General features: G+C 34.8%; 1 protein-coding gene across 1 annotated transcript; it reads left to right on the forward strand.

Moving 5' to 3' along the window:
* The first annotated feature begins 439 nt into the window (after positions 1-439).
* LOC134744466 (uncharacterized) lies at positions 440-14,331 on the forward strand. The gene is made up of 5 exons (XM_063678283.1): positions 440-584; positions 2,642-2,733; positions 3,117-4,049; positions 11,184-11,414; positions 12,469-14,331. Exons 1-4 carry the CDS (start codon positions 446-448, stop codon positions 11,406-11,408), a joined length of 1,389 nt encoding a protein of 462 aa, XP_063534353.1. The 5' UTR covers positions 440-445; the 3' UTR covers positions 11,409-11,414; positions 12,469-14,331.
* Positions 14,332-16,182: the final 1,851 nt, after the last annotated feature.

Raw genomic sequence — 16,182 nt, forward strand, 5'->3', positions numbered from 1 at the left:
CTAAAAAAACAATACTTAATTATTATTAAGTATTGTTTTTGTAGACTATTGATTAATGTCAAGTCATTATAAGTGTGTATTAAAAAAATAAAGGTATCTAATATTGTTACGGTTTTAACACACCCTGGCGCTGACTAAAATAATCGACTTGGTTTCACATTACATCTCAAAACTTTTTTGTAGTAGAAGAACTGCGTTGCGAGACTTCCATCTTTTTACATGTAATGTTTTTGATGGGATTCAATTATTTTCGTACAGACGTGCACACTGCTAATAGGTCGTATTCTTGGGCGCAACTGATCAGAGCGGCGCGCGAGCAATCTTATATAAGACCTATACACCATACGGGCGGTGACCGCGAGTCGTCCTATAAGCTCGGTCTATAGGGGGTGGTCTGTGTATTTATCTGACAATTTTTTATATTTATGGAACAGAAAGTGCCAAAATGAGCGCCTGGCGGACAAAGGCAGATCTCCTGAAGGACCTTGGCGAGGTGAACGGGCGCCGGACAGGGATTGAAGACCTAGACCGACATGTGGTGGCCGGGGAACGGCCTCCGCCTATCCTCCATGAGATGCCCAATGGTATGTTCAGAATGTTTTGGAAATAGCGGTGCGAATGTAAACTATGTTGCAGTGTAAAAGTAAACATACAATTACAAAAATATAATTTCATATTTATTTGAAACATTCTATCTATGCACACTATTATACAATCATGTAGAAGGGATTTTATTTCAAATTTAATTTATAACAAATAAAGTTCCAGTGATATTTATTTAGTTACAATTTGTATGCCCAAGCCAAATAAAACTATAAATATAACAACTTGTAATCTAAGGCTTATAATTGACATATGTATTTTATAAAATGAGGAGGTAAATATGGCCATGCGAATATATAACTATTTTATAAAATTGCCATAAGTAATAGAAAGTACCTGGTCTGGTAGTGACTGTTAAATTTAATTTTAATATTCATTCACCAGAACGGTTTCATCAAATAATACAGGCTGCATTAAATATATTGTTTATTTTGAAAGTTAGCGTAAACGTCGTCTTAGGTTCTTTCCCACTTGGCGGCACGATATCGGTGCAGTACGCAGTATTTCTTTCTGATTGGCGCGGAGTCGCGGGCGCGCCAATCAGGAAGAAATACTGCGTACAGTGCGTACTGCACCGATACGTGCCGATACCGCGCCGCGAAGTGAGGAAGCGGCCTTATTCAGGTTAATTATTTACACAGTACATTTGCTTAGAGTTTGCAACAATCTTTCAACTGGGTCAATTCTTCTAAGAAATCTGTAAACACGTACTACACAATAGAAAGCTCCAAAGAAACAATTTCATTCGTTCAGCGCATAAAATTATTACGTTATGCAGTTGTTTGCAATAATTCTACACCGTGTCCAATAAGTCCGAATAAACATCTTTTTACCTTGGCTCTAAAGACATACGGATTATACGCCATGAAATTCTTATCAAGAGGATCGGTGCACAATATTTTGAGAGTAGATCTTGGATGCCATGCTTATAAAAGCGCAAAGTACATGGCATTTCCGAAGTGACCAAGAAAAAGAGAGTGCAAAGGTCTAACATAATACTTCTTGGCACGCAGGTGACGAGTTTGTTTTTTCTGACGAGAAACTGTTTGTAGAAGAGCCTCATAATGCCCAAAATGATCGATTGTGGGCACCACGGATAGAAGACATTCCGGAAAACCAGAGAAATGTTCCTAGGTTCCAGAGCTCACCATCGGTCATGGTGTGGGGTGCAGTGTGTAAGAGGGGTAAACGAGCTTTAGTATTTATAGATTAAAATTTAAAATTAACGCACTTTACTATGAAACCGAGGTTTTGGAAAATATTGTTGCCCCAAAATTAAAATGTATGTTTGGGAATGAATATTATGTGTTCCAACCTTCCAACAAGGCGGCACTTGCTTCACGGATTTCACACGGCAAATGTTTCAAGCTTGGTGTCAGGCTAATTTGACAGATTTTTTGCTAAAACGTGAATGGCCACCCAGTTCTCCAGACTTGAACGTATTAGATTATTTTATATGGTCGTACATGCATTCGAAACTACATGATTATAAAATCATAAACCTGGATCATTTCATAAAGGTTATCGAGCGTATTTGGGACGAAATGCCAATGGAGTATTGGAAATGGTGCGTGCTGCTTATGACTCATTCGAGAAGTTTGTTGTAAATACATTATAATTATAAGTGTGCCAGTAATAAATAAATATTATAGGACATTCTTACACAGATTGACTAAGTCCCACAGTAAGCTCAAGAAGGCTTGTGTTGTGGGTACTTAGACAACGCTATATATATATGTGATATAATATACAAATACATAAATACATAGAAAACACCCAAGACTCGGGAACAAACATCTGTGCTCATCACACAAACATAATATAATTTTAATTGTAGTAACTATTCGTACATATATTCTATTCAATATTTGTACTGTATTCGGACTTATTGGACACGGTGTATATTTTTACGTCTGTTTAGTCCTATAGTTTTTGTGGTCCGCCAGTTGTTGCCCCAAAATTGTATGGCCTGAATGTATTATACCGTCTTAATGAGCTCTTAGTGTGAAAGCGATACTATACGGTTATATTCTTGCAGAAGATGAGTTGAGCTACTTTGGAGGCCACGGGGCGTCTGGAGACGACGGCACGGGCCCCGACCTGGCCGGCATCTCGACTATGCTGAAAATGGTAAGGGACTTTCAAATAAGCAGTTTACAGTGTCATTTGACAATGGTGGTTCACTTTTTTTTTTAGGCTAGATGACAAATTTTTATTAATGGTATCAATCGATCGGGTTTATTTTTAGGATCAAATGTCTATATGGGAACCATTGCATTAAAGCAATACAAAAGTCAGAAATGATAGTCAAAGTCCGATTTCAATATATTATTTTAATATCTACATTATTATGATAAATTGCTCATTTGATATCTATGTTACTAGATTTTGTTATAAAATTCAACATGTGTCATCATCCCTATTGTATATTTTTCATGTCATGTGTGTTTGTCAAATGTATTTATATGTATAACTATATGTTTTTTGGGTTACTAACGAAATAATTTTTCTAGGTGAGCGATTTGGATGATACAAGAGATAATAACGAGCCAATGACTCTATTCCGAAATAGAGCAACAGATGAAATAAGAATTAGTAAGCTAAACCCTAACGCCGGAGAGTATGTTCCAGGCAGTGGCTTTAACTATAATAGATATGTTCCAAAGTGTTCTCCAAAGAAAAATAATTTTAATGGAACTAGAACTAATAGACCAGCTCATGAAAACATAGCTACATCTCAAACAAATATTAGCGAAACAAAACAGAATGGACTACCAACGTTTAATATTATGTTTAAAAGTAAAAGTGTTAAAGGTTCACAAGAAGACAAAATCAATGCAACTACTTGCGAAACTAAAAAAGAAGTACCAACGTTTAAAAGTAAAAGTGTAAAAGTACCAGAATTTTCTGTGTCATTTCTTTCTGGTCCACAAAGCAATGGAACAGCTGAAGCCAACAGAGAGAAAGAGCAACCTGTATTAGAAACTATACAGAATGAGCAAGTAAATTTACTCGCAAACGGTCTTCCAAAAAGGCAAATAGAAAAACCTAAACCAGAAGAAACAAATGAGTTACAAAAGAAAGTTAAATCCACAATCATAGAATCATCAGCTGACAATTCTCTAAAAACCAAAAGACAGAAAAACGTTGCTATAGCAACTTTACTTAAACTCGGTGTCGTCCCAGATGAAAAACCAGTGAAGCTTATAAAGCCGGAATATTTTGAAAAACCTCCAACTGATGAAAAACAAACTGAGAATGAAGTTAGTGGAGTAAAGGAAATGCCTTCGACGTCAAGCAGCGAAACTAATGTTAATTATATCGACCAGGATTCAGTATCGAAAGTAAATGGGTGGTTTAACAGTATGGAGTGTCCGAAGCCTAAGCCTCAGTTTCAGGAGCCTTTGGTGTTAAAGGATAGTATAACATTCAAAAAGAAGTCAAGTGTAAGTATTATTTATATAACTTTATAATTTTTTTAGGGTTAAGAGCCTTTGGTGTTAAAGGATAGTATAACATTTAAAAAAGAAGTCAAGTGTAAGTATTATTTATATAACTTTATAATTTTTTTAGGGTTAATATTTAACGGGTGTCCCAAAAAGGACGCAAGATTTCAATTTGCCGCCATTTTTGTATTAGTGCTGGCAACCCTAAAAAAACTATTTGACAGCTGAATGTTTAGGGTTTGTAAAAATGGCGAGTTATACGAAAGATCAACTTGTTTTTATTATTGAACAATTAAAAAGTAATGAAAGTTTGGCGGGTACGGTCCGAAAATTCCTAGTCGTGTGATTTCTCGATTCGGTGATCAGAATTGCCCCCCTAGATCTGGCAATTTAACGCCTTTAGACTTCTTTTTAGGGTTATTTAAAGTCTAAAGTCTATGCCAATAAGCCCACTCATGCTTAAAAAGTGGAAATTCGACGCTGCATCGGAGAAATTCAGCCGCATCTATGCAAAATAGTCATAATTTTTTTTGACAAAAGAGTGCTTATGTGCCAGCAAAGCCTAGGAGGACATTTGCCTGACGTATTATTCCACAAATAACCCTATTTAATGTATTTCAAGATTTTATATACAAATGTATTATAACGAAAAAAAAAAAGTTGTTTTTCATCAATTTCAAATCTTGCGTCCTTTTTGGGACATCCTTTATTACCTGCGTGTATAAAATGCACAGACCACCCCCTATAGACCGAGCTTATAGGACGACTCGCGGTCACCGCCCGTATGGTGTATAGGTCTTATATAAGATTGCTCGCGCGCCGCTCCGATCAGTTGCGCCCAAGAATACGACCTATTAGCAGTGTGGACGTCTGTACGAAAATAAATCGAAAATAATTGAATTCGTTCGCTAATGATTTATATTACAGCGTAAAATGGTGTGGCAAGTCGTCTAAGACGTCCAAATACGAAACAGATGGACTTAAAAATAATGAATTTCACAATTAACATTCCAGTTAATTGTGAAATTCATTATTTTGTTGAAAATTGTTTCTTGTCCGCGGGGTTCATTTTATACTGTTCAATATGGTTGTACTGAGCAGCAACGAAGTATGCCCGTCCCTTTTCGTCAACATGAAAATGCAATGTGCTATCCCTTTCACGTTAACGACTAGTGATGTGACGGTGATGGTTTCGTTTAATGATTTATATTACAGCGTAAAATGGTGTGGCAAGTCGTCTAAGACTTCCAAATACGAAACAGATGGACTTAAAAATAATGAATTTCACAATTAACATTCCACTTAATTGTGAAATTCATTATTTTGTTGAAAATTGTTTCTTGTCCGCGGGGTTCATTTTATACTGGTCAATATGGTTGTAATGAGCAGCAACGAATTATGCCCGTCCCTTTTCGTCAACATGAAAATGCAATGTGCTATCCCTTTCACGTTAACGACTAGTGATGTGACGGTGATGGTTTAGTCAGTTGCGGAAACTTCGTGCTTTCGTTCGTACCGTATTGTACCATTTTAAAAAATATAAAAGAAAACTGGGATCCTATTTTATTGATTATAATTAATATGTAGAATCTGTAGTTTAATTTAGTTGGTAGTTTGTCATAGTAGGTAGACCTACGTAGATTAGTTTTTTAGGGTTCCGTACCCAAAGGGTAAAAACGGGACCCTATTACTAAGACTCCACTGTCTGTCCGTCTGCCACCAGGCTGTATGTCATGAACCGTGATAGTTTGGAGTTACTCAGAAGCACCTTATATTTTAACGCTTCTACGAAGTACATACTGTGTAAATCTCATGAATGTACATTTCACCACCAAATGTATGCAACATCGAGTATTCAATTTCATACATATTTTCTGGGACCCTTATTAGGTACTTCACGTTTAGAATCTTATATCATTAATATGCTAAGTAATTTTTTTAGATACATTTATAAAGTACTTACTTAATGAAAGATTATATTGTTTTAATATTATTAAGTATTGTTTTTGTAGACTTTATTGATAACAATTTTACCACAATAAATTATGGCACAACTGGTACGTACCACTGCCTGTAATGAACATGTCCCATCCCTACGCTTACACGCCCAATCACAACGCCGTGAGCACCCGCCCCGCACCTCAGAGGTTGGTGATTTGCAACGCGAACAAAATGGCTAATATTAGGCTTCTATAGGCGGTTTTCTGTGATAAAATGTCATAGTCTTCTTCTTCTTTTTCTTCTTCTTTTCCTGTTACCCCTTGCTGGGGTGTAGGGCCCGAATCTTGTCTTTCCATTGACTACGGTCTTGGGCAGCTTGGGTAACCTCCTCCCACCCCATCCCCAATACACCCAGCTCTTGCTCCACAGAACGACGCTAAGTGGCAAAATGTCATAGTCAAAATTTGAAATCGACATGCCAGTCTTAAATCCAAGTCAGTAAGATATCTGCTTAGGTAGACTGATATCACTGGAAATTTGATTCCCAGATTCAAAAACAACATACTTAAAAAAACCGGCCAAGTGCGAGTCGTACGCGCGTTCCAAGGGTTCCGTACATTATACAATTTTTAACAATGTATTTTTTTATGTGAAACGTGAGTAGAATTGGAATGTCATTAAAAAACCCGTAGGTGTCGAATCAAAAACTAAGTAATTAAGTCCGACTCACGCTTGACTGCACATTTCTAATAGGTTTTCCTGACATCTATAGGTAAAGAACTATTTTGTGTATATTTTTCAAAAACTTCTAAAATGTTTATCCTAAAATATATAAAAAAAGTATATTTGAGATTCTCACAATGAGCTCTGTCATTTGATATATGTATAACACATAATACGACATAGTTTGAACAACTTAATTTTATCATTTATCCCCCAAAAGTGGCCTCTATGTTTAAAATTCATTTGTTTGCATTAAATGTCCGTCTTTGGGTCACAAACTTACATATGTATACTAAATTTCAACTTAATTGGTCCAGTAGTTTCGGGGAAAATAGGCTGTGACAGACGGACAGACAGACAGACGAGGTACGAGTGATCCTATAAGGGTTCCGTTTTTTCCTTTTGAGGTACGGAACCCTAAAAACAGAAATATTAGTATTTTATGGTAAAAATGGATCATAATGTGTTTTATCTACACACATACCTATAACAAAACCCTCTACGATGCGGTCAAAAACTGCAAACCACGGCAAGCAGAAAGATAAACTGTAAGAAAAAGTTTGTTATTTGTTGAAATGTTATTTTTGCGTACCTAACATCACAGAATAATTAATAGTACTACCGTAGAGAAAATTCACTCCTTCACAAAAGTCAGATTTAGGTATAAATTGATACCTATACTCGCCGCCTGCAAGCAAAATTAAAACTTATAACCGCGCACGAACAGTGAATCTTCTTTGCGCGCCGCAGTTTTATGACCGAGCTGCGAGTGTCGGCACGGGGTTGTCACTTGACAAGTTACTGATTTATTCTTTTTAAGATAAATATGTAGGAATTACAAACGTTGATTCTGTAAACATATTTTTTTATCCGCAGATAGTACGTCTGATTCTCACGAAAGTAGGTATGCCACAGAAGTACTTATTCCTTTAAAAATATGTCGGTGAATATAGTCCGGAATTTAAAAAAATGTTATTTCTGCTTCCTTGTTCTTCCGTTTATTCAGACATCCGTAAACAGAACAATATCTATAGATTTAGGTTTCGAAGGCATTATGTATTTTCCATTTTGCGCGAGTCGAGCGGCAGCCCATTGCCATACGCCTGCCCGGGAGGCGCGCCGGCCAAATGTACCTAAACTGCGAAGTGACACCCCCCTGACATCTCTAAAAAACAAGGGGAGCTTAAAATATGACTGTATAGATAAAGCACTGTACAGAATTAAGGCATCAAACCGAGCAAAGCGAGTTTCATAGTAAGATCACACAAATGATATTATGATGCAATTTACGAGGCAAACTACAAAAATACTTTTTTTTTTTTGACGACCGTTCTGGCCTAGTGGGTAGTGACCCTGCCTGTGAAGTCGATGGTCCTGGGTTCGAATCCCGGTAAGGGCATTTATTTGTGTGATGAGCACAGGTATTCGTTCCTGAGTCATGGGTGTTTTCTATGTATTTAAGTATTTACATATTATACATATATATCGTTGTCTGAATTCAATTCAATTCAATTTTCTTTATTTCAATTTAGGCATTAACATAATGCACCTATGAAAGTCAAAAAAGTACAGTTGTACAAAATTAAAATTAAACATTCATCCAAAAATCACAACATACATTACAATTTACATACTTAGAAAATACAGAATTATTAATAAAATCAATTTCAATTACCTATTTAACAAATTAAACATTTCAATTAATACAAAAAATATATAACAGAATTATAAATAAAATCAATTTCAATTATTTGCCCTTAGACTACTTGGTTTGTCACTTAAGTTAATTTTCCATACATCCCGATCTGTGATATAGATAGTCCTTAACTCTATAATATGCCCTTGCAATCAGTGCTCGTTTTACAACGGTTTTAAATTTTGCATCCGTGAGCTCACAAATTTCTAAAGGAATTTTGTTGTAGAACTTTGTACAATTTCCCACGAAGGTCTGTTTTGTTTTTACAAGTCTATAGGAAGAAACTTTCAGTTTACCCGAATTTCTGGTAATCTTTGGTTTATCAGCGTTTGTTGGAAAATTGTACAAATTTCTCCTTACATACATTATTACCTCAAAGATATACAGGGACAGCAGCGTTAAAATGTCAATTTTCTTTAAAAAATCTTAAGTTATATATTGCCCTTATTGCTCGTTTTTGTAGTATAAATATTGTTTCTATATCGGCAGCAGAACCCCACAGTACAAGACCGTATGACATTAAACTATTAAAGTAGGCGAAGTAAACCATTCGTGCCGTCTCTACATTAGTTAACTGTCTCATTTTTTAATACCCATAACACAAGCCTCCTTGGGCTTACCGTGGGACTTAGTCAAACTGTGTAAGAATGTCCTATAATATTTATTTATTGTGTTTTTTGTATATTGAAAGAGGGGAACGAAAATTTTATTATTTTTGCTCTGCGACGGACGGTTTAGGAGATACAGCCATTATTATTAATAGATATTTTATATAGACCGTTAAACACGTGCGAAATGACAAAATTGTCATCCGTTGACAATTTTAAAAATCCCTCGCGTTTTGCCGCACCGCAACCCGTCGGAAATAGCTTTCCAAACACAATAACACACCCCTTCTTCTTCTTCTTTTTCTTCTTCTTCTTCTTCTTCTTCTTCTTCTTCTTCTTCTTCTTCTTGTCTTAGGGGCTATATAAGGCTCCAAAACCTATGTATCACTGCGACCATTTCTGATCTATTGTGTTCGCCACCTACTACAACTCTCGATTAGGGCTTCCAAATACCGGACCTTTCGCAATACCGGTATTGGCAACTTCAATACCGGGATCCCGGGATTTTTTGGAAAAAAATAGGAACCAAGTAAATTTGAAGTAAAAATACCAAATTTTAATCAAATTCTTCTTTATTTTGCATGTGTGTTACAATATATAGTATTTTTAACAATGATATCGATAATAAGCCTCTTTTTCTCGCTATTGATTAGTTTCTGCACTTGCAGCTCAATCGAATACAGAAACATTTTTAGTATAAAAGGTTCAATGATTTTCTAACATAAATAAGGTAGCACTTACAGTGCATTGTATAAAAGACAACATCTTCTAAACATTCGCAAAATGTTGTACTAAAATTTACTTAAAATATAATAATTTAATTTGTTTAAGTTAATTTTTAAGGTAATTGTACAATTGTAAAATTTAAAAATCAGTAAATTATAAGCAACTTCCTCACTTGTAATGTAATAAAATTCAGTCTACAACTCGAAACACGCGCAGATTTAAACAAAAATTCAAAATTCAAGTTCTAAGACTAGGACCCATGACGGTTATAAGTGTTTTTTTTTTTAATATTCAAACATTAAACAGTCTTACAAATCTTACAATACAATTTAAAATTAAACGTTATTAAATTATCTATTGTACTTAAGTATTTAAATTTAAATAAATAAACCCATTTGGTATGGTGTTTCTCCCTTCGGAAGAAACATGACTTGAGTTATAAACCATTTCGTGACTTGATCCTTATCGAGTATATCTAATAAACAAATAATATATGGATACTTACATTGTTGTGAGATTCACATAAACCACAGCCGGCGCGGAACTATAACTACAGAGCTTATAGCTTACGTAGACATCACTTCAAGTTACAAGCAGAAGCACCGAGAACCGACTGGCTACACCGTTACCGCTCCACGTCGCGTGCGTAAGACAGAGAATGCTGTCGAATTGTAAAACGAGAGGAAGACGCAAGATCTATGCGCGCAAAGCTTTGTGGTGATGCCGAATTTTAACGTTTCGATGGGTAGTTAGTTTGTTTTGCAAATTTTATTAGTTAAGGGGCTACCTGAGGTTTGGATCGATTTTTGACAAGTTTTGAATCGTATCTCCTACTTTAGATAGAATTATAAGACAAGCGGCTATCGGTTCTTCAATCTTTTATCTCCATTTTTGTCTACCGGATTGTGAAAAAAATGAATACTTATTTATTTATGATTGTTTTAAACATTGTCTAAAAAAACACTGTTTTCGTATCTCGATTGCTGTGAAAGATCTTACTTATAAAAAATCTACATATTTGGGTTCGTCTTAGACGTCTCTAAAAATTTGTCTAAGGTTTTAATTTTAAACTAATTAACACAAAAGTTATGGCCAGAAAACCAGTTTTTTGGCCTAAAATTGTTAAACTTTGATGCCAAATATTTCGAAAACAATGAACTTTGAAGTAAATATTTGATACTATATTGCTAAAATCCGTTGCTGTTAATATGATAAGCTACAAAAAACATTAGAAAACTAAGGGATTTAAATCGAAGGTCATTGGAGCATGGGATCCCCTTAATAAAAATACCGGGATCCCGGTATTTAAATATTGAATACCGGTATTAAAATCTACCATAAAAAAGGCGGTATCCCGGGATCCCGGTATTGGAAGCCCTACTCTCGATCCAAACCTGCAACTTCAAACAGCTGCAGGATAACACACCCCTATCTCCACAGATAACATCTCGGAACACATCAAGTACCACAGAAAACCCGGAAAACCGCGAAAAAAAAAACTTCAAGCCTTCCGGCTACGCCAGCGAGCTTCTGTTGAAATATGAAACCAACGCGCAAAAGCAGCTGCCCTTGACCGAGGACTTAGGAACCCGGCTCGAGAGGCAGCTGCGACAGAGAGACGAAGTTATTAGACAGAAGATGCTGGCTCGGCAGGACGCCGGATAATATTAGGTAAGTTTTTAGGGTTCCGTACCTCAAAAGGAAAGGTTTCCGTACATTACACAATTTAAACAATGTATTTTTTTATGTCAAACGTTAGTGAAATGTCTTTAAGAAACCCGTAGGGGTCAGATCAAAAGCTAAGTAATTAAGTCCGACTCACGCTTGACTGCACATTTCAAATAGGTTTTCCTGTGATCTATAGGTAAAGATCTATTTAGTGTATTTTTTTTTTAATTTTAGACCCAGTAGTTTCGGAGATAAAGTGGGGGGGGGGATGGTAATTTTTTGCCTATTTTCTTAATAAATTCTAAACTGTTTATCCTAAAATTATAAACAAAATATATTTGAGGTTCTCACAATGAGCTCTTTCATTTAATATGTAACACGATATAGTTTGAAAAGCTTTATTTTTTAATTTTCTCATTTACCCCCCAAAAATGGCAGACAGACAGACAGACGCACGAGTGATTATATGAGTTCCGTTTTTCCTTTTGAGGTACGGAAACCTTATAGGATCACTCGTGCGTCTGTCTGTCACAGCCTATTTTCTTCAAAACTACTGGACCAATTAAGTTGAAATGTGGTACACATATGTAAATTTGTGACCCAAAGACGGACATATAACGTAAACAAATGAATTGAAATTTTTTAAAATGAAAAGTTTAGAAGTTATTTAAGAAAATAGCCAAAAAATGACCATCCCCCCCCCCCCCCCCCCCCCCCCCCGGCCCCCTTTATCTCCGAAACTACTGGGTCTAAAAATTTAAAAAAATTACATAAAATAGTTCTTTAGTTATAGATCACAGGAAAACCTATTAAAAATGTGCAGTGAAGCATGAGTCGGACTTAATTACTTAGTTTTTGATCCGACCCCCACGGATTTTTTAAAGACATTTCACTCACGTTTCATATAAAAATACATTGTTAAAAATTGAGTTATGTACGGAACCCTTTGAAAGCGAGTTCGACTCGCACTTGGCCGGTTTTTTTAAATATATGCCTCGTTTTGGGATTGGACAGTCAAAATTAAATATTTGATTAAATCTCTAATGTTTGTTTCTAGGTACGAAGCAAATAACTACGAAATCGAGAAATATGGATTGAGGTATTAATACAAATATTAGCATAATTTTATTTTAAAAATACTTTTGTATTTGATATTTGATTTTTTATCTGATTATGTTTTTACATTAAATGCATTATTTTACTTAAATATACAATGTAATAATTCGTATACAAAAAGTTTCGTGTCCGTAAAGTACGAAAGTCATTCATTGGGCAATGCATTCATTTTTATAACAAGTTACCTGACGATTTAAGAATTAATATTGTCTTCGGTTACCGCGATAGTTACTCATGAAATAAAACTATGAAAACCCGTTGACCACGAACGCTGTAAAGGGTTCGAAACGTCGGGATGTATTATAAATTCAATATACGCGATATAATCCGTTTTCATAGTTTTATTTCATGATTTAAGAATTACTTAAAAAAGTCTTTGATGTTGAAGGCTTACTACAGAGTAGAGGACTACAGACAGACAGACAAACATGCATGGTCCAAACCACAAACTGTAAAAACAAGTAACAATTAAAATTAATTATATTATGGGTATTAAGGAAGCACATCAAATATTTTATGTAGGTATTTCATAACAATCAGTCAGATCAATATAAGTAACATCTCATTTCTTTTATTCATTTTTTCTTCCATTTTTAAGAATTTGATATGTTTTCTGAAAGAGCTAAAGAGCTAGAGCTAAAAAAAACATACAAATCTACGTATTTGTATGATTTGACCTCGAATAGGAAATTATTATAAATAACAAGATTATCATTCCACATGTGACTTTTACGACTTTAAAAGAGGAGAGTTGCTCAAGAACGTACCTAATTATTCTGTCATCTATTCATATTTTATGACCGAGTATTAGGTTGGGTGAAAGTTTTTGCATCATATCATAAATACTCGTAGTTTACCTTGAGTATTATAGTTGAGTAGTTTAGTTTTTATGATATTTTTATTCATATAGAGACACTATTTAAGTAATTAATATCAAAATACCTAACACAAATTTAAGCCTGTATTCAAGTATTTTAGTCTAAATCTGAAACTACAAATGTATCATTTTAAAATGTTTTTTTCTATGTTCATAATCATTATACTTAGGAGTCAATATTTGTGACTTTTTCAACCAAAATGTACCACATTGTCGCTTGATGATAAGATTGATTTCTAATTGAAGCTATATGGAAATAGCGCCTTACTGACAAGCGACAAGAGGTACCCTTTTGGTTGGAAATGGCACATTTTTTTCACCACACCAACAGAACTAGTAATGGCTCTCTTGATTGTTCAAAAACGAATGAGAAAGTTGTGTTTTATCCACATGTGTGACAAAGTAATCGAATGGAAATTTCGAGTTGTTTCCTTATGTTTGCTGGTAGAATTTGCTTTTAAATGATGAACTTGAATGATAAATATTTAATACCGTTCATTTGGATTTGATTTGGTTCGGTTTTGTTTGATATTTTACAGTATTTTCCTCGCGTTGTTGTGGTGAAAAAATTTGTGTTTCACTCGGTGGCAAAATTTGTTTAACCCTCGTGCCTTGAAACCCTCACAACGCTTAAGATTCCAATTTTGGAATCTTTCGCTTGCTCGGGTATTAGCACATACAGTACCGGCCAATATTATATCACCTTTGAGTGTTTTTGTATAAGCTTGTTAGTTTGTAGATTGCATATTTTACTAGTCATTTTATACAAATATATGATGAATATTTCAATTAAATACTATGAATTACAATAGGATACTCAGCATATAACTAAAAAACCTCTAGTAAAAAAATGAAGTTAACAATACATTTAAAAAAAAAACTATAAAAAAAACAATACATGAGACCAATTTTTCACATCGCCCGTACGAAAGAATACTACTGTTACTACCACCTAAAGCAGTGAGGTGGAAGTCACTCACAAATATAAAAAAAAAAGTTATGCCGTAAAAACATGGAGGTGATATATTATTCACCGGTTCTGTATATTAGCACGAGCGGTTAAACAATAACTTTGCCCCCTTGTAGAACAAAGAGTGGTCATGGTCATGGCAAAACCCATAATTAATTCGTACGGAAAAGCACTGGTAGGATTTTTTGTCCCACCAAACTGGATAAGAACCGCTCGAAACAGAGAAGACTGAAAAGCTTTATAGGAGGCTTTTGTCGGAAACCCCGACAACCATCAATGATAATGATAAAGAAACAAAACAAAACTATAACTGAGTCAGTGAATAATGGCTAATTGTATTGTATTGTAAAAGCAAAGCATTGTATTTCAACAATTTTACTGTTGCAATTCGACACGAGGTCCTTAAAATTCCTTAACTATTGGCTGCAACATGCTTTGCTATAGTACCTTAACCCGTTACAATTAAGGTTCAAAATGGCCAACAATTATACAATGGGTTTTTTGTTCCGCCTGCACCCTTCAATTGTTTTAAGTTACAATTTTTTTGGAACAGATGGTAGGATCACACTCGCTCAGTAAATGTGAAATTGCACGCAGGCTTAGCGGGAACTAGAAAAACCGTTTTGCCTAGTTAGATGAAGTTTCTATTATTATAATTAACAGTTTTTTGTCTTGTATACTTCATTTTTGTATCGCAAGTGTGATGAAAAACATTGTGTGTAACTCGGGGCGTAATAATATTGCAAACTCGTCTATAAATCGCTCCGGCAAGCCGTTGCGATTTAACTATACTCTCGTTTGATGCATGTTGCACAATGTACTAACAATATATTATTGAGGAAAGAAAGTTTCAGTTGTATTTGCTAATGCATTTTTAAATGAATGTGGTAACTGTTCTATAGATTAATGTACTGTAGTCGAAAAACGACAAATAAAAGAAGAAAAATATCATTTACATAACATTAACAGCATATTCAGCAATTAATAACTCCAAGGGAAATATAGCTTTGCTTGCTACTTAAGAAACTATGCCGTTTATCAAATGAATACAGTTACAGAACAAAGTACATAGTTTATTAAACTAGGACATTTGACACAGTTATTTTATGATGAGATTTGTTGTGATGAAATTAGTCGCTTAACTTCAAACTGGTAAATCCATCTGTCAGATTATGAGATTTTGGTATTAAGAAAAGGTAATAGGATAGATATTTGGTGAGAGGGTCGAATGGATTTACCCGATAAACTTATACATATTGCATAATCATAATGTATGTACCAAAATAATGTGTTTATTATAAGATTTAAAAGTGTTTGTAGGACTGCCGAGTTTCTTGCGGCGTTTCTTCTCGGAAAATACTGTCTTTTCCGAAGCGCTGGTAGATTAGAATGATCGGACATGTAATAGGGTTGTTGTTAATTATTGCAAAAAATTTTTTTTTTTCTTTAATTTCTAATAGAAAATCGACTTTAATTTGTTGTTTAAATTTCGCGCATAAACGCTCTAAGCTGTCACGTGATCTTGATGACGTAACGATGTAATAAACAAACTGCTGTCGGGGCCAGAGGACCACCGTTTGACAACTTGTCTGTGCGTGTTTCTCACACCGTGACGTCACGCGCTCCGATTTGCGTTTGCAGTCCCGTGATGCTGGGCATTATTTTAAATACTTTTAATTAATTTAATACGCATATTTTCACTTAATTTTAAGTTTTTTGCGTTTAGTTAAAGTGTTTAATGAATTACATGAATGAATGCGTGTTTTTAATGTTAATTGTAGGATAATATTGATAAAACTGTATTTAAT

The sequence above is a fragment of the Cydia strobilella genome, chromosome 9 (genome assembly GCF_947568885.1).
Source record: "Cydia strobilella chromosome 9, ilCydStro3.1, whole genome shotgun sequence".
In the NCBI taxonomy this organism is placed as follows: Eukaryota; Metazoa; Arthropoda; class Insecta; order Lepidoptera; family Tortricidae; genus Cydia; species Cydia strobilella.